Genomic DNA, 18,515 nt, shown 5'->3' with positions numbered 1-18,515 from the left:
TAAATGACAGGTCAAGTGCTAAATGTTCTTAACTCAAATATATAGTCACTAAAAAAGTTAACTGATTAGGTTACAAAAAAAAAGTAAAAAAAGCACATGAAGTTCATTAGTTGATTTTTTTTATTTTAAATACACTTACATATTACAGTAAATCCTTTCCTTACCTGAGTAATTTAGAATGCCACACAGCAATGCATCACTAAAGGCAGTTGTTGATGAAAATGTCAACACTGAGTACAGTATAGTAACATCCTTGTGTTGAATGTTATACTTGTTACACAAAGCTATTTTTTTCTATTTGTTCTCTACTCCTAACCACCTTACAATATTTGAGAAACTTCTTGTTTTCATGTAGGTTTCCTGTAGGTTTTCCCAAATTCTCACACATTCCAACAATAGGCATATTAGGTGAACAAATCTACTGTATATTGATCAAGTCTTAGTGAGTTTGGGTGTGTAAAACAGAATGGTCCTGAACAGGGTCACAGAGGTGCTGAAGCCTATCCCAGCTAGCATAGGGGGCAAGGCAGGATCAAAACCTGGACAGGGTGCCAGTCCATCACAGGGTGAACACAGACACATATCCCAACCTCACATTAGAGTCAATTTAGTGTTGCTAATCCACCTAACCTGCATGTCTTTGGACTGTGGGAGGAAACCCCTGCAGACATGGGGAGAACATGCAAAATCCACACAGGGAGGACCCAGGTCACAAATTTCAGTCTCCTTACTGTGAAGCAGCAGAACAACCACTATGCCACTGTGCTGCCACTGTGCTGCCCCTGTATTAAAGTGTCTGCATTCACTTGTTTAATCTTTGTAAATTATACACATTAAAACATGATGAGCACACACAATAAAGGACCATGACTCTTGTTTTGTAAATTCTCTACATTGGTGCATTTTTTTTCAATTTTCCTCCATGACATTAAAAAATTTATGTTACTTTACATCTTTATTAGCTCAGGTGGCACCATTTGTGCTGCCTTATTTCTATGTATCTACTTTCAAAACCATTTGCAGAACAAAAAACTTTACTCTGTTTTCCAAGAAGTTATTCATGAAGACCAGGGGTTTCATGCATAACGCCGTGTGTAGAATTTGCACTATAACATGACGTAAGCACAAAAGCCGAAATGTGCTTACGAAGGTTATTATAGTTAACGAAAACTAAAATCAAAACAGAAACTATTATTAAAAAAACATTTTCGTAAACTGAAATAAAATAATTAACAAAACCAAAATGAAAAACTAAAACTAAACAAAATTATTAAAGTAGATGGAAAGACTAACTGAAATAAAATAATAATTTACTAAAATATTTTTAGTTTTCATTTTTGAATGAATATTTTTACCATTAGTTTTTAACCCTTGTAAGTTTTAACTCTAAAACAGAAAGTCATCCACCACGAGCCGTCTCCGCCCATATTCATCCAGTGGATGGTGGCTGGTGACAGAGGGCGGCTGTTCACACAGCATTTGCGGAGACAGAGCAAGCTGAGTGCGGGTGCGTAAAGCGTATGAAATAGAATGCGATTTGCGTGCCGCCTTTCTTTGTGCTTGTTTTATATCAATATGTAATTCAAATGGCTGAAATCAGAATGTGCTGGTCAATAAAAACTTTACCATATGGACAGAAAAATCACGAGTGAGTGACGTTTCAGTTTATTTCTCAGGTGACTGCTTTTTGTTGACAGCAATTCACCTGCCACTTCGCACAGGAGAAATTGTTTTTACTTTCTCATATACGAAGTATAGAGAAAGTATAGTAATCATGAAAAAATTCGACCTCGACATTTTGATGAATCTTGACGTTATAGACCTCCCAGAGTCCAAAAATACAGTTTTTTGGAATTGTGAGTGTGTGTGCACGTGTGTGTGTGTGTGTGTGTGCATGTGTATGTTTGTGTAAACACGATAACTCAAAAACACAACTAGATAGATGGATGAAATTCGGCATGTGGTTGTTACACCACAATTGTAGATCTGTATTAACTTTTGGGCCAAATCCATCACCCGGAAGTGTTACTTTACCTGAACACATATGATTTTTTAAATTTTTTTATTTATGCAGCTGCAGAGTCCGATTTATTCAACATTACTTTTATAATAATTGTTCAATGCAAAGAATTATTATTATTATTATTAATATATTATTAATTTGATTTGTTGGTGATGGTTCCTTAATGTACAGAATATAAAAATATAATCATTGTCTTGCGGTTTACTCCTCAAATATCCATATCTGAGTATACAAGAAAGTCGAGGGGAGACCACTCCCGATTTTTGAAAATAAAATGGCACTGATCGAGAGACTGACTAGGTCATCATACAAGATCAGCATATTGTTGCTGACCAACCACTTTTGCTTTAAAAACATCGTTTAACAATGAAGCATTACAAACAATTAAAGGTAGAAAGTCTGACAAGTGATGAAAAACTAGACATACTAATAGGTTTTTGTATTTATTTTATATTTATTAATTTATCTTTTTTAGTTCATATTCACAACTCAAAATACCGATATTTTGAAAGTAAACCATTAGCAGAATTATATTTTAAAATATGTGTCTCCCTTTTTTCAATGTTCTTCACACTCTCTCAAAATAGATAGTTGAAATATCATATTCTTTTTGTTCTTAACATCAGCCATATCATACATATTGTATGATATGTACCAGGGAGTTTTCCTGCCATACATTCAAACCTGCTGTGGTAGGCTCCAGGTTTCCTGTGATCCTGCTCTGGATAAACAGGTTTAGATAATGTATATGTTGTTCTTAATCTCAGACGCTGTCTCTGTTGTTTTATGCTTGTCTGTATTCCTATTTCTTACTCTTGTTCTGCTCATTATGGGTTTACTGTTCTTATGGTAGGCTATTCATGACTCACCACCTCTAACCTTCACACTACATGCTTGTTCTTCTTTGTTTCCCTCAATACAGCTACGTGGGTTCTGCACACTCATTCAAGTCTAAGAGCCCTGTTCTTCCTAAGCCCCTGTGATTTTCATGAGAAAATATTTTAAAAATTATACAATTGTGTAAAATTATTCATATTCAGTATCTAGTTTTGATTATGCTTGTTTTTATCAGACAAAAAACAAAACCAGATAGTAAACCAGGCAGTGTAGTAAGCTTCCACTAACATTAAACTCGTATTCAAATCTGTTAAGTGTATAGTTCTGTCTGATTGTGACACAAAACTAACTCCATGCCATAATTACTAAAGCTAAAACTGAAACTAATATATATAAAAATAAAATAGAAATGTCTTTGTGAAATAAAAACTAAACTAAAACTAAAAGTACACGATGAAGGAAAACTAAAACTACACTGAATTTCCAAGTAATGTCGGAAGAAATATAGAAATAAAAACTAATATAAAAAGGCAAAACTATAATAACCTTGGTGCTTACGCACAGAAAAATCCAGATGCAGGAATCTGTGCGTACGCAAACTTCCATGTTCTTCCGCTACATAAATCCTGATCAGCGTGAAAAGTAACGCTCGTGCACACGCCTGCTGTCCCGCCCCAACTCCTCGCAGAATTATGCCTCTTTGAATATGCAAAGCAATATAAATAGCCCTTAAGCTCAGTGTTCTGTGAAAAGACAATGGGAAAAGCAAGAGGGAAAATGGAAGAATTTCAGCGAATACCAAGTGGAGGCAAGGAAAAACGTACTATTGGTTTAAACAGTGATATAAACAACAAAAAGAAGCTAATCGACTGACATAGCGTGTCGGAGAAACTCGAAAGCTCAAGTTCACAAAGTCGCACAGTGCCCGAAATAAAAAAGAAGTTGTCAGATATCAAAGTCATCGTGAAAAGGAGAGACGTAGCCCACCATCTGAGTGTCATATGAAATCTTATTAGGGTACAGAGAAAAAAAAGGCACACAGTGGGGAAAAAGCAGGAAATGTCAACTTCAATCTTGAAATTTCCACTTTAATTACGTAGTTTATTTTGTCATTAAAGTAGAACATCATAAACTTCATCTTAAAATCGTTTAACCAGTTTCTCAAATCACATCGTAATTAAAGTAGCACGTTAAATGCTTTGTTTTGTATGTGTTCTTCTATGTGCTCTATGTGTGCGAATCACTACGTGCTTCTTAAACCGGCTTTCTCTTCCTCCGACAGGACATAGAATCCATTACATTCGTGATATTGCAGCTCTCTGAATAACTAAAATACTGAGATGTATACGTGATATAATTTTCATGATGATAGGAGTTAAAGCACGTTATTAAACATGGGAACACGGTGGCGCAGTGATTGTGCGCAACCTTCGATGAAATAATTTAAAGCAGCAGTACTCAGGGGTAGCTCTAGGCTCGTGGCGGCCCTGGGCAGAGAAAGAATCGGTGGTCCCTTCGCCCGTCAATATCAATATGGTATCTTATGCAAGGCGGATGGCCACGTCCGTTGCGTGCTCATGACACAAGTGTTTAACTTTTGCTGAAATTTGCCACTGCGCTTTTAGCTATGTCGTTAATTGCTCTTTCTGTTTTCTATTCAATATATATTGGCGTGGCAGCCCCAGGGATTTGGCGGCCCTGTGCACGTGCACAGATTGCACATGCCTAAGACTGCCCCTGCAGTATTGTCTCTTTCAAAGGTACTAACCTCCAATTCCTGTCCTTCCTTTTCTTTCTCCAAGTAACCGATCACCACACAATCAGCTCTGTAATAGACGTGAAGCCATCTGTAAGCTTATAACGCAGATTCTTCAAAACTTTTAAGGAACACTGAAATATCTTCGTAGTACTTGTTTAATTATTCTATTGTTCACGCCTGTCCCATTGAAGCATACAGAGCTTTTATCTGTATAATATAATAAACATATTTTGCTGCATTTCATCTTAAAAATGATATTGTCATCATATGTAAATACACGCTTTATAAAGTGGCTCAGGTTGTGCAATATTATAATTGTAGTGCAAGTTTACAGTGAGGTAATTGTACTTATAAGTCCAAACACTTCTACAAGGAGCAGCTGATGGACTGATTGAGTGCGTTTAGAGTTCTTGGAATGAAACTCTTTCTGAACTGCGAGGTCCGTACAGGAATGGTTTGAAGCTTTTGCCGTGTGAGAAGCAGTTCAAATAGGAAGCATGACTGAGGCAGCATGTGCTTGATGCTGTATACCGATAATTCTCTATCCGATCAGCTGCTCCGAGTGGTGCAGGGAGAGTAATATCGAAAAAGATGATCTGCTGTGGCAACCCGTAACGGGAGAAGCTGAAAGAAGAAGAAGAAGGTGCACTGAGAGTAACAACGTTAAAGCAGTTATGGTATTTGGAATAGTTTGACCATTCCGGGGACCATTATATTGTTACTGGTTAATTACAATCAGATGCATTAAACTAATAAACAATATGCGGTTAATTTCAGTGTATTTATAAAGCCGCTTCTGGGACGTGGATCTGAAAAAGAATGATAACCACACAGGAACAGTAGCACTGCTTTGACGCTGGGTGCCGCCAGTCTGCAAAACCGAGCAGAAAACTTGCATACGACAGGGTATGAGGTACCATGGAAATGTGCGTGGCTTTATGCCAAGTTTAGGTTTTATACATCTCAATTTGAACTTGGAAACGTTCTTACGCAACATTTTTGTGCGTACGCACCGCTTATATATGAGGCCCCAGATGAAAAGAACAATTGTAATGCTCATAAAATACATATGAAGTTTGCTTTAATTGTTCAATTGTCAGACTTGCTCTTGACTTTGGTTGTCCAAAAATTGTGCTCAGTGCTGCCACTCATTGTACTGTACTTTGTAATCTTCTACAAGAAGAGGAAGCAATGCACTGATCCGGTGCTGAATTACTGCCCCCACCTACTGGCATAAGAACATTTTTGACTTAGGATTAACCTCTTTAGCGTTTTGTTTACCTGAGGAAAAATGAGCCAAAGACAACTAGAAAAAATATTATTATGTGTAAGAGAAAAAAAAAGTAAACACCAAAATGTCTTCATATACAGTATACAGAAAAGATATGTCCAGTGTACACAGCTGAACTGATGCAGAAATAGCACATGTCCTTTGTGTGATATGTTTTGAATGTTGTAATCGGGACAGTAGAAGCATGTTTATTTGTGTTTTTTCTTATCGTTGCTTGCCCATTAAAGAGTAAAATATTAGTGCGTGAACGACATGATTGATGGTGCCTTTGTGTTATTTTAGACTACTACAGTGCAAGGGTTAGTGACTTCCACATTTCCCTTGACATGAACTTTGACAGTTGCTGCATTGAGAGCAGTGCTTAGGGGGCTAATGTTTTGGTTCTTCTTGCACTCGATTGCAATTATTTTGCCATTTTATCACACAGCTACTATCACACCACGCTGAAGCTTCATGTGACCAGTCATATCATGGTGATTTGCTTGTATGGTTTGATTTCATGCAACAGGTTCATTTTCTGTGTCAATGTCTGATTACTAATTCATATTGTGATCACTATTGCTTCATTCAAGCAATGGTTCAGTTTCAATTCATCCAGAAACTGCCTTTGCAGCTTTTCGTTTGTTATTGTGTTTTTAGGTGGAGGCTCTACCCCACTCATAAATATTGATGAGTTACCTTAGAGTAGCAAAACGACTGGAAATATTCATGATTTGTTGCAGAATAATGTTATTTCATTCCCCTCTAGATTGCAGCAGAATATTGTCATGATCACTCTTCAGGCTTAAAAATATAAAGCAGATCATTTCATATCATTCCAAGTGTGATTTGTGGTTAACCATAATTGCATAGATTTCTGAGTCCAAGTCACACTTAGGGCTAACATCAAAGAGGTTAAGCTGGGAAGGGCGGACCATGCCTGCCTTGCCACACCAAGGTACTGTTTCAGATAAGGTGAAACATTTAAATGAAAAGAGACAGAAACATAATTATATAGACCAGGGTTGATAATGTTAAGAACTCAAAGCATAGTAGACTGTTCAAGGAAATGAAGCAGAAAATCATCAGCGGATGACAACGTGTCAGTGACTAGTAAAATTTCTTAATCTGAGAGCAGGCTGTGATTAAAAAATCAAGTGAGCAGAAAGAATAAAGATGTCAAAAAGGAGAGTAAACAAAAATTGTTGTCAGAAGAACAAAGGCAAATATTGACCTTTTTTATTTGCTCCTAATTAACAATAAAGAAAAGTCAAGAGAAAAAATCATGAATCCGATGATAGGATTTTCAGGATACTACACCACCATCTTAAAATATGAATTGTGTAATGATGTCACACAGTGTTAGGCACCTATCACAAGCTATGAAATCTCAAATACTTGTCTTCTGATTCTGCTATGGCTTTGAGTCTGGTAGACTTACTCCTGTTAGAGTTTCCTCCAGTTTACAAGCTCCTTTTAATGATATAGGAAACTGTACTTACTTACACCTTGGCTTTCTTTGCAATTACTATAAAGAAAAGACCTGCACTTTTAAGGATTGTAATGGTCAGTCTGTCTTCCATTTTTAATTGCCCATTTCTCACCATTATTATAGCAATATACAGTGAAAAATAGTCCAAATAATGCATCAGAGGGTGTAGCAACATAGTTTGTTCCAATATTGCTTTTGTACAGACAGAGGGTTTGTAAGTAATCAACAGAAGATGGGACACCTGTAAGAATTGTTTACATCAACTTTCAAGTCTTATTTAACTTCCATTGCTCTAGAGAAGTTGTAAGTTGTTAACTCATTATTTGTTCCCTGGATAACTCTTCAAAATTGTATTATTTTTCAGTTTTTGGTAACCTAAACTTGAACTGGTTAAATTTTAAAAAAACTGGAAAAATGGGAGTTGTTCTAAAACTATTGACTGGTAGTGTATAAAAATGTTACATTTTCTTAAAGTGATTTTGAGAGTGTTTTTCCCATTATATGCTTTCTAGTATTTTGGTCTGGTTTAAATATTATTACATAACATTTTGGAACAAATATGCAAAAGAGTAATCCAAAACTAGAAGCCAATATTGCAAATATTTCAACTGCTACTGTATATTTGCCAGGTGAACTGATGTAAGCCGGGATGAAAGTGATCCAGACTGAGCAGAATATCAGCATGCTGAAAGTAATGAGCTGAGCTTCATTGAAGTTGTCTGGAAGTTTGCGAGCAAGAAAAGCAAGGATGAAGCACACAGCAGAAAGAAATCCAATGTAACCAAGCACAGTACAAAATGCTACCATGGACCCTACCTCACACTCTAAGATTATTTTTTCTTTGTATGACTTAACATTTTTATGAGGCAATGGAGGTGACAACAATAACCAAAGCATGCAAATTAAACCCTGAGTTAATGTGAAAGAAGCAACACTCATTCTCTGCTGACAGGGGCCAAACCACTTCATGACGTTACTGCCTGGTAGCGTAGCTCTGAAAGCCATTAACACCACAACTGTTTTTGCCAGAATACAAGAGATACAGAGAGCAAAGGTGATCCCAAAAACTGTGTGTCTCAGCATACATGACCATTCTGATGGCTGACCAATGAAAGTAAGTGAACAAAGGAAACACAGGATTAAGGAGAACAGCAGAAGAAAGCTGAGTTCTGAATTATTGGCTCTCACAACTGGAGTGTCGTGGTAAAGGATGAAGATGATCACAACACAAAAGGTCATTAAAGTTCCTAAAAAAGATAAGAAAACCAGTAATGAACCCATGATGTCTTCAAAGGAGAGGAATTCAGTATCTTTCAGGATACATTGAGTTTTTTCTTGACTGGACCTGAAGTCGAGAGGGCAGCTCATACAGTGAAGTGAATCTGTTAAACAAGGAAAAAGTTGCAGTATCAGTATTTAATCTGCTTTTGGGCATCTACACATCATTTACACATTTTGTTCTGTATAAAAATCCATGTTTTGTTGAAACAAAGTTATCACAATATACATCTGAAAGAACTCCCTAGGAAGTGATACATTTTTACAAAATTAGTTTTTAAATATGCCAGCTTGAATCATTCTTCTGTATATACTGTAGTAGAAGGTCAAATGTTATTGCAGAAATCAATACTGTGGCCAGAGCAAAAAATTATTACACATAAGGAGAGATAAATGACATATTTAAGGAATGTGATAAAATGTTTTACTCCTCTTGAAATACCAGAAATGACACTCTAGTTTGTTTTGTATAACATACTAGCTGTGTAAGCCTGTGCTGTAAAAAGCCCGGGCTCCTAGAAACTTGAAATTGTCAGAAAAAAAATTGAAATGCAGAGTTGGTGGTTTCATTTTGCAGACCTGGTCACCCACCTTGTCTTTCAGCAGGTAAGCGAGTTTGTCTTCAACTTGTTAACTTGGGGCCACCTTGCCGGCTCTTTGAGCTTCATTGCTGTAGCCTCGCACTTCTGGGCCAAATCTAACTTCTGGGCCAGACAGAGAGATATACGCACTTTCACGCATAGACATTTATATATAAGATATATGATAATTCCATCATGTATAAATAAGTAAGATAAATCTATACAATTCATTGAAATATCAGATGATGCTCAATTTCTACAAAGTCAAACAGGTGTAGGCCCGTGGAGTGTATTGGACCTCTCACTACTCTCACATATCTGCCTCTAATAATGTAAAATAATCTTAAATTTGGCATCAATTGTGAATGATGAAATTCACTTAACCTGCATGTCTTTGGAATGTGAGAAGAAATCAGAACACCTGGAGGAAACCCAATTGGACATGGTAAGAACATGTAAGTTTCATACAGGGAGACCCCAGTCTCCTTATTGTGAGGCAGCAGCGTTACAGCTGCCCCACTGTGCTGCCCCTATCCCAATCCATCATCAATAACTCAATGGTAAACTGATTTCTTACAATATCTTATATATAAACAGCTATGCATGGAAGTGTGTGTTTCTGTCCGGCCCAGAAGTGAGAGGTGGAGTCGGGGTAAGGGCTCTGCCTCCGAGGAAACAGAAAACTTGCTTAGCCACTAATAACACACATCAACAAAACGAAACCTCAGAACAAAGACAAAGCTGCTTAGCTGCTAACATCGGCAAAACGGTATTCCTTTTACATTTCCTCCCACCGCTAATGCACAAGTGATGCAAGCATGTCGGCAAAACGAATCCTCCTAGGAGAGAGATGCCCAGAGTAGTTCCTTTCAATAACCTGACATCTGTACATTTCAATTTTTTTTTCTGACGATTTCAACATTTTCTAGGACCCCGGGCTTTTTACAGCACAGGCTTACATATCTAGCATATATACTACATATATATATATATATATATATATATATATATATATATATATATATGAATGGTACAAGGCTACTTCAGAAATTGGCCTAAATAGACTGAAATTGTTTGAATTTGTTCTGTTTTTTTTGACACTTTAATATACATGAGGAACTGTCTTAAAATTGATTCTTTGGTAGGGTCAGGGATGTTAATTACAATTTAATGTATCTTAACTTGGAAATTAATGTTTAGATTGTAATACAGATTATCTATATATATAATTCACTAAGGCAAGACAACCATGGAAAGCACGCCGGAAGGGGCGTGGATTCACTAAACCGCCGACAAGTAAGACACCAATGGCGCACACAGGAAGGAGCCACGCCCACCAACTCTTAGACCATTGGATACGCCGAAAGAATCACAGAGCCGGGAAACATGCCGTCACTTCTGTTTGTCTGTGCCACAGTACACTTGCAGCTCTGAGCCATGTTGACTTTTCATTAGTCAACCTCAGTGGAACCTTGGTTCACACAGAGGCAGCGCCAGAGAGAGACAGAGGCACACACAGGCAGCGCGATAGAGAGAGCCGCGCACACACAGGCAGCGCCAGAGAGACAGAGGGGTGCACACACACACACACACACACACACACACACACACACAGAGGCAATGCCAGAGAGAGACAGAGGCACACACAGGCAGCGCAAGAGAGAGCCGCGCAATCCTTTAAAACTGAAGTTAAAACACAATGAAGGAAGCAGTCTTTAAAAACCAATAAGCCCTGTGCCTCTTTTTCATTAGCGTCTCACCTGCTTCAGGCCCTGCAACAGTCGAGACGCTCTCTCTGCAGCTGACCTTCTCTGTGCCTGACTCCACTACTGTCAGTCGCCTTATTAAAAATGGCCTTTTGAAGGGGAGCTATGGACCCGCTATACCACAGGAACACATTGCCTTCGAGCCTCGCTCACTGTAACATACTGGCTTGCTCTCTATCTCTCTCCTCACTCGCTCACACACTACACATGGGAGAAATGCCCGAAGCAGAGAGACAGAGGGGGTGGGGGCTCGCGTGCTGCTGAGAGAGAGAGGGGTGGGTGCTGGGGAGGCTTGCGTGCTGCTGAGAGAGAGAGAGGGGGGGGCTGGGGAGGCTCGCGTGCTGCTGAGAGAGAGAGAGAGAGGGGGTGCTGAGAGAGAGAGAGAGAGGGGGGGCTGGGGAGGCTTGCGTGCTGCTGAGAGAGGGGGAGGGGGCTCATGTGCTGCTGAGAGAGAGAGAGAGAGGGGGGCGCTGGGGAGGCTTGCCTGCTGCTGAGAGAGAGAGAGAGAGGGGGGGGGCTGGGGAGGCTCGTGTGCTGCTGAGAGAGAGAGGGAGAGGGGGGGCTGGTGAGGCTCGCGTGCTGCTGAGAGAGAGAGAGAGAGGGGGTACTGAGAGAGAGAGAGAGGGGGGGCTGGGGAGGCTTGCGTGCTGCTAAAAGAGGGGGAGGGGGCTCGCGTGCTGCTGAGAGAGAGAGAGAGGGGGGTGCTGGGGAGGCTTGCATGCTGCTGAGAGAGAGAGAGAGGGGGGGCTGGGGAGGCTCGTGTGCTGCTGAGAGAGAGAGGGAGGTGGGGGCTGGGGAGGCTCGCCCCGTGCTGCTGAGAGAGGGGGGGCTGGGGAGGCTCGCGTGCTGCTGAGAGAGAGGGGGGGCTGGGGAGGCTCGCGTGCTGCTGAGAGAGAGAGCCTGCGCATGCACTGCACATGCCATGCAGCTGAGCAGGGAGCCTGGGTGTTTATGTCAGTGTTATTCAATGTTTTTTACTATTACACTGTGCATTCTATGGTGTAATAATTAACTATATTTGTGCTTAAAAATCTTTAAAAAAATATATTTACATACAGTTCGTATGGTCTGGAATGGATTAATTGTATTTACATGCAATCCTATGGGGGAAATTGCTTCGGTTCACGACCAAATCGGTTTATGACCAGAGGTTTGGAACGAATTATGGTTGTGAACCGAGGTTCCACTGTATATTGAGTCTAGAAAACATGATCAGCAAGTCTTTGATAGGCTGCAACAAAATGATGAAAGAACAGGCACATTTTTTTCTCACAAGCTGGGTGGGTGTTAGTTAGTTAATTAGTTACTCGAAGGATTTCAAGATTTAATATGCACAAGCGGTAACACTGCAAAAGCAGCCCAAACCAGAAAAGACGGCTGGCAAAAAGTGGCTGACAAATTAAACGCGTGTGCATTGTACTTACTGAAAGCGGCGTTACGGATTTTGCAAATGTTCATTTTTTCCCTCTGCTTAAAAAACATTAAAAAAGCGGCATGATTATGCGGCTGGTATGCAGCGTGTAAAACAGTTTGTCGCAGATAATTTGCCTTTTACTTTAACACGAAGACAATTTCCTGTTAGATTTGTCTTTGCGATGACAATTGATAAGGCACAGGGCCAAACTTTCAAAAAGATCTGCATGTATCTGCCAAAACCAGTTTTCAGTCACGGACAGTTGTATGTTGCTCTCTCCAGAGTTCCATCTTTTCATTCACTTACTGGTATGCCTGCAGGAACACGTGCAGCGAGCGAGAGAGAGCGAGCGACACACACACGCATACAGGCGCGCGAGAGAGAGAGCGCTGGACGCATAAGAATAATAATACTTCATTACATTGATATACCGGTGTTTTCAGTATTCAAAGTGCTATCCACACAGGGAGAAACCGGGAAGCGAACCCAAAATCTTCCACAGTCTCCTTACTGCAAAACAGCAGCACTACCATTGCGCTACAAGGCAGTTAAAGAATGCACCGGCCTCGATTTTGTTTTCACTTCTGTTTAAAGCGATCGGATCGTAGCGTGCATTGTTGCAATGTTACTTTTCTTGGTGGCTTATTACATTACGGATGTTTCACATGTTAATTTTTTTCCCTGTGCTTAAAAGACATTAAAAAAGTGTTTTTTAACTGTGACTCCGGAACAACTCAGTACACAAGCTATATTAAGCGTCAACAACGAAGACTCGCTACACCTTAATGAACAAGTGCTGAAACTTATCCCTACCGACGAAGTAACTTTCACCAGCGTGGCCTCCATTGTCACAGACGATCCCGCTTTCAGTCACGGACAATTGTATGTTGCTCTCTCTAGAGGTCCATCTTTTCATTCACTCACAGTGGTATCCACAAACCCACCCCATTTGGACAACTGTGTCGTTCAGCAAGTGTTCACCCATCAATACATAATTATGCGGCGTATGTTATGCCGCGGGTTGGCTAGTATTCTTAATTGAACTATGTGATCTATAAATTCATTAAAACTATTAAATATTAATCTGTCACCACTGACTTTCATAAACAATCTCAGAATCGGGGAACTATAAAAGAAAGCCTTTTACATTTTTATGTAGATTATATGGTACTTTATATCTGACATCTACAAAGATGTGTAAGTTGGGTTAATTTGTGATTTTAAATTAGCTTCTTGTATGGAAGTGAACCCTGGTTTGGCACCCGATACTGCATTCTTTCCATTGTTGCTGGGTTAAGCACCAGCCCCCAAAGATACTGAATTGGATTAAGCAGTTTTGAGAATGCTATGCAATTTTATTCCATTCTAAAATATAAATTGGATCTCAAAATTAAATATACACATATTTTGGTACTCACTGGTCTGATTGCTTATTTCACCTTCAGCACAAGGGATGCAGTCAAAGCAGCAAATATGTTGTCCTTTTCTAACTGCTTTGTGAGTACCAGGTAGACAACTTTCCGTACAGACATGTTTCGGTACCTCATAAACAACAACAACAACAACAACAAAAAACACATCATTTCAATAAAGCTTGCACAATACTGTATATAATTAGGGTTCAGAAACTGTAAATACTCTTTTTCTTTGATAACAAAATATACACTAAGTACACTGTTCAGTACTGGAATTGATTGAAAAATAAGTGTTCATAAAACTTTAAGTAATAAACAAATACTTTGTATCTAAGAAATGTTTATATGAAATGCTATAAATCTTACAATAAACTGCAAAATAATATCATTACTTTTTAGTTTAGAGTTCTTGCTAATAACAAGTTAATCTTACCTCATTGTGACCTCCTGCCCAGACAATACTGACATTATTAATCTGAATTCTTCTTCCATCTGGTAAAGATGGATCATAGAAACCAACTGTTACAAATTTTATGAGTCTCTCTTCACCGAGTTGCCAATTTACCACTTCGTACCTTGGTTCTGGATCACCATATGCATCAAAATAAACATTGTCTCCATAGACGGTGGTAAAGTTAACATTTTTAAGATAGTGTAATACCTGCAAAAAAGATTTAAAAAAATATTTGAATCTTCAGAGTGGCACAACTGTCAGCACTATTGTTTTGCAAGCCTAGGGATTTGAGTGGGTGTCACATAAGTAGGGAGCCTGGGTCTTAAAGTTAATTTATGGAGGGCTGCAGTGATTTTCAGTGGTATCCTTCGATGTGCTGCTTAATCAAAATTTAATCCTTGCTGTTAATGAAATGTGTGAGTTAACTGTATAGCTTATGATTGTTTTAATTATATATTACTAATACTAATACTACACTATGTCAATTCTTTTCTGAGAATGTCATCAGAATGTTTTGTGGACTGGAGCTAACTACTGTTTCTCAGTACTTCATTGATTTGTTTTCTTTTTTTCCCTTATATTTTTGAAAATGTTATTTTATGAAGACATACACACAGATGCAAATGAGACAAACTGATAGCTTTGTCAATTTTGCATCCCATAGTTAACCCATAGAATATTAAAAAGAAAGGTCCATAATTATACTTTTTAAAGGTAAAAGTAATTAAGGCTTCTGCATTTTAAAAAGTTAAATAAAATTAAAGCAACCACAAAATTCTTTATTAGTAGCAATGATTAGCTTCTCTTTCTCTTTAACCTGTTTTACAGATATTTTTTGGTTCACCCAGGTTCTCTCGTTACCCTCCAGTTTAAGAAAACTGTCCGGAAAGAAAACCTGTAGCATATCATCTCTCCAGGAAATTCTCCTTGTTTCTATTTAAGTTTTCTCCAGGTACTCCTGATTATTCACACTTCCCCAAGACAAGAATGTTAGGTACAATACAGTATATTTATCAATTAGTGAGTGTGGGTATGTGACCAAAAAAACTTTGGTGTGATGTCATATGTAGCACGTATTCATACTTTTTGCTGCTGATTGCATATTGTTATTCATTTTGTTTTCCATAAATCCATTCATTATAACCTGTATTTTTCTTATTAGAGTTTGTGCAACAAGCGTCTATCGTTGCAGAGATGGGCATACCATTACAATAAGCAATAGACAGCAATGTCAGTGTTTTACAGGACATATACACCTGCACAATAATTCACACCTACATTTAGGTTACTATCAAAGGTACAGCATTGTCTTTAGATTGTCAGGGAAAGCACTGCATTGAACCAAAGTCTAAGCACCATAATCTAACTATTATGTCCTATACATGATTTTAGCAATAGTAATAATAATAATGAGAAAATCAGTACACAGGTGATTGTGTATTAGAGCACACAATAAATTTTCCCACCTGCCACGGCTCAACTCTCATCTTGTCTGCACACGTCTTATTTATAAAAGGACCCTGAGCATCCTTGCAGTTGTACACATTGTGGAGAGCATGTGCTACCGAATACAATGCCTTGTATACACAACTGGGAACTCGAAATTCACCTTCATCATTGTATTCTGTTTTTATATCTCTCAGATTTTCAGCCCCTGTGCATTTATTTTTTGTGACATCCTTTGAATTCAAACTACAATTAAAGATAACTTCCCAAAGTTCTTTTAAATAAGAATCTTCAGGATTCCAGAAGGGGTGTATATTCAATAAATAGTCCCGTAAACCAGGGATTACAGCATTGGGTAAAGCCATTCCAATTGTTCCACCCATAATTTTGTAATATTCCTCTTTTGCTGGAAGTCTCTTTGTCATCCAGCTGAGGGGTCCTACCCACTGAATGCCAGTAGCATTTTCAAGGGCTAGCTCCTCAATAAATGTTTTCATTGCTACGGCGTTTAGATAAGCAACAACAACTTTTGCAGAAGACTCTTTAATCAGACGTATGACTTTGATATACTTTTGTCGTGTCATGACAGTTGAAATGACAGCTGAATATTCTATACAAATGCCTTCTTCTTGAGCAGCTTGTGCAAAACTAGCAATTCCATCATTTCCATAATCATTGTCAGTCCTAACTGTCCCAACCCAGTTCCATCCAAAATGTTTTACAAGCTGCGCCAGGGCTCTGCTTTGGTAATAATCACTTGGAACTGTTCGAAATAATGTTGAGTATTTTGTTCTGTCACTTAGGCAAGCACAGGCAGAAAAATAATTTACCTGTAAAAACAAATACGAACATATAATTTAATTTTAGATTCATCTACTGAGTTAAAATTAATAATAGGTGTTAAGTTTATTCTACTTATATATGTATATACCAAGTAGAGCTTAAAGGACACCACTTACTTGTGGTATTTGAAAAGCATTTGTAACTGAAGCCACAGCTTGTGTGTAGGTTGTAGAAGACATCCCAATAACAGCTAGGACAGGAGCAGGAGCCCTGCTGCAAGGCAGGTTACTAAATGATTTGCTTCTGGGGTCATTTAATGCTGCCAGGGCTTTTTTAATAGACAATTGCACAGATGAACAAGCATCATACATCTTGTATCCCAATGAGATATTAGGAAGCAGTTTGCTATTATTATTGATTTCTTCTATGGCAAAAATCATAGTTTTAACACTCTGGTACTCTCTTTCATTGAAACTATAGAGAAAACAATGTGAAAAAAATTTAAAAAAACAGAAGCAAATACTCCAATAACCCTTTTTTTAATAGTTTAATTCTTGCTTCATGCTATAATTATTCATCAGTTAATAAAATATTTTCAGGTCAGCCAAAATCCTTATTTACATTTCCACAAGTCTTCTTATCTGCATTTGTACATAAATACTGTATTACATTTTTAATCATATTTTCTGTTTCTCTTAATTATACCATTTAATCTGTTTTGTTATAGTTCAGAAAACTCTTTGTCGATTCTAATTACTCTAAAACAGTATACAGACATGTTAAATGAACAAAAGTACTTTGAGATTAAAAAAATCATTGACATATTATGATACACAGAGTAAAGGTATCATGTAGGTAAATTGTGATACAATTGAAATATATATTTGTTAGTTGCATTAAGTATTCATTAAGTATATGAATCAATTATTACAGAATTTCAAGCTGCAGCCTAGCTTTCCTTCATAAATTTTATTCTGTAATTATATTTTATAACTGTACTTACTCTTTGCATTCTGCTGGTTTGGGTTTAGATTTAAAACTAGGAACTGTATTCTCATTGCTATGAATGTTGAAAATCCCTGCTATCATTATGTCTCCATCCTTAGATAAGAAAGTTGCATCTACAGTGTCATACAGGCTACATACAGGCTCTTCTGCCTTTATGATATTTACAAACAGTATCAGCACCAGGAGCAGCATCTCTAGCATGATGTTTGTTGACAGCTCACCTGTTCCAAACTCTGTCTTTTATGTGATATACTGTGAATTAACTGTGCTTCACTTAACTTAAAAAACAAAACATCTTTGTCACATACTGTATTCTCTGGTGTCCAATACTGTACATGTTTTTGCCTTCATCATTGCAATGTCCCTTAGCTAAACTTAATTAAACAGAGGTGGATATTATTACCAGGTCCTAAGTGGTGAAAATCCCTCAGCTCTTTTAACTTTTTGGTCAATTGTTAAATAGTATGTGTTAAATATCTATATATTTTTCACCAAGAAAAGTTAAGAGAATAATAGACAGGTCAGTAAAACTTCATAATGTTTGTCGTCTTGCTTTATTGTGCAAATGACTCAAAAAAGAAGTGTAACATGAGCCAGGCTAAAGTAGTGACTCTTCAGACTGAAGTTATAGTAAATGCGAAGACTGGATGGGCATCTCTTACACTTGTTGTGACATTTAGTAGTAGGTCAGAGCAGACTGGACTTCCTTCTGTTGAGGTTAGTCTTTCTAATGATTGTTCATTTATGTTTCAAGATTTTGTGTATAATATTGTTGTATTTGTTGATTAAAGTGTTTTTGTTAATTGCTTTCTTTTTTTGTTAGATTTTCATTAATATTTGTCTGGTTTTTTAATTATTTTGTAATTTTCTAATTGCACTTTAATGATTTCAGTTTCATTGGTTATCTGTCTTGTTTTCTACAAATTGAGGCTAAGGGGAGAAGACAACTAGCACTGCAGTTGTGGAACTACCATTTGCCTATTTAAGGT

The 18,515-nt window shown here is 37.9% G+C and overlaps 1 protein-coding gene across 1 annotated transcript; it reads right to left on the bottom strand.

Moving 5' to 3' along the window:
• Positions 1–7,849: 7,849 nt before the first annotated feature.
• Positions 7,850–17,607, bottom strand: LOC127526627 (extracellular calcium-sensing receptor-like). Its single transcript, XM_051922540.1, has 6 exons — positions 17,522–17,607; positions 16,695–16,992; positions 15,756–16,565; positions 14,269–14,496; positions 13,839–13,962; positions 7,850–8,763 (listed from the first exon to the last, which is right to left on the bottom strand). The coding sequence occupies exons 1-6, from the start codon at positions 17,605–17,607 to the stop codon at positions 7,850–7,852; spliced, it is 2,460 nt and encodes an 819-aa protein (XP_051778500.1).
• Between the last annotated feature and the right edge of the window lie 908 nt (positions 17,608–18,515).

Source organism: Erpetoichthys calabaricus, chromosome 2, assembly GCF_900747795.2.
Source record: "Erpetoichthys calabaricus chromosome 2, fErpCal1.3, whole genome shotgun sequence".
In the NCBI taxonomy this organism is placed as follows: Eukaryota; Metazoa; Chordata; class Cladistia; order Polypteriformes; family Polypteridae; genus Erpetoichthys; species Erpetoichthys calabaricus.
Note: the sequence above shows the minus strand (reverse complement) of the source record. Positions and strands in the feature narration are given on the sequence as shown.

What these genes read in the sequence shown, in the direction of transcription:
- LOC127526627 (XM_051922540.1), bottom strand. Translation starts at nt 17,607, where the DNA reads ATGATAGCAGGGATTTTCAACATTCATAGCAATGAGAATACAGTTCCT. An exon ending in AAACCAGCAGAATGCAAAGA is followed by an intron (nt 16,993 to 17,521) that starts GTAAGTACAGTT and finishes TTTTCTCTATAG; the next exon opens with TTTCAATGAAAGAGAGTACC. An exon ending in ATGCTTTTCAAATACCACAA is followed by an intron (nt 16,566 to 16,694) that starts GTAAGTGGTGTC and finishes TTGTTTTTACAG; the next exon opens with GTAAATTATTTTTCTGCCTG.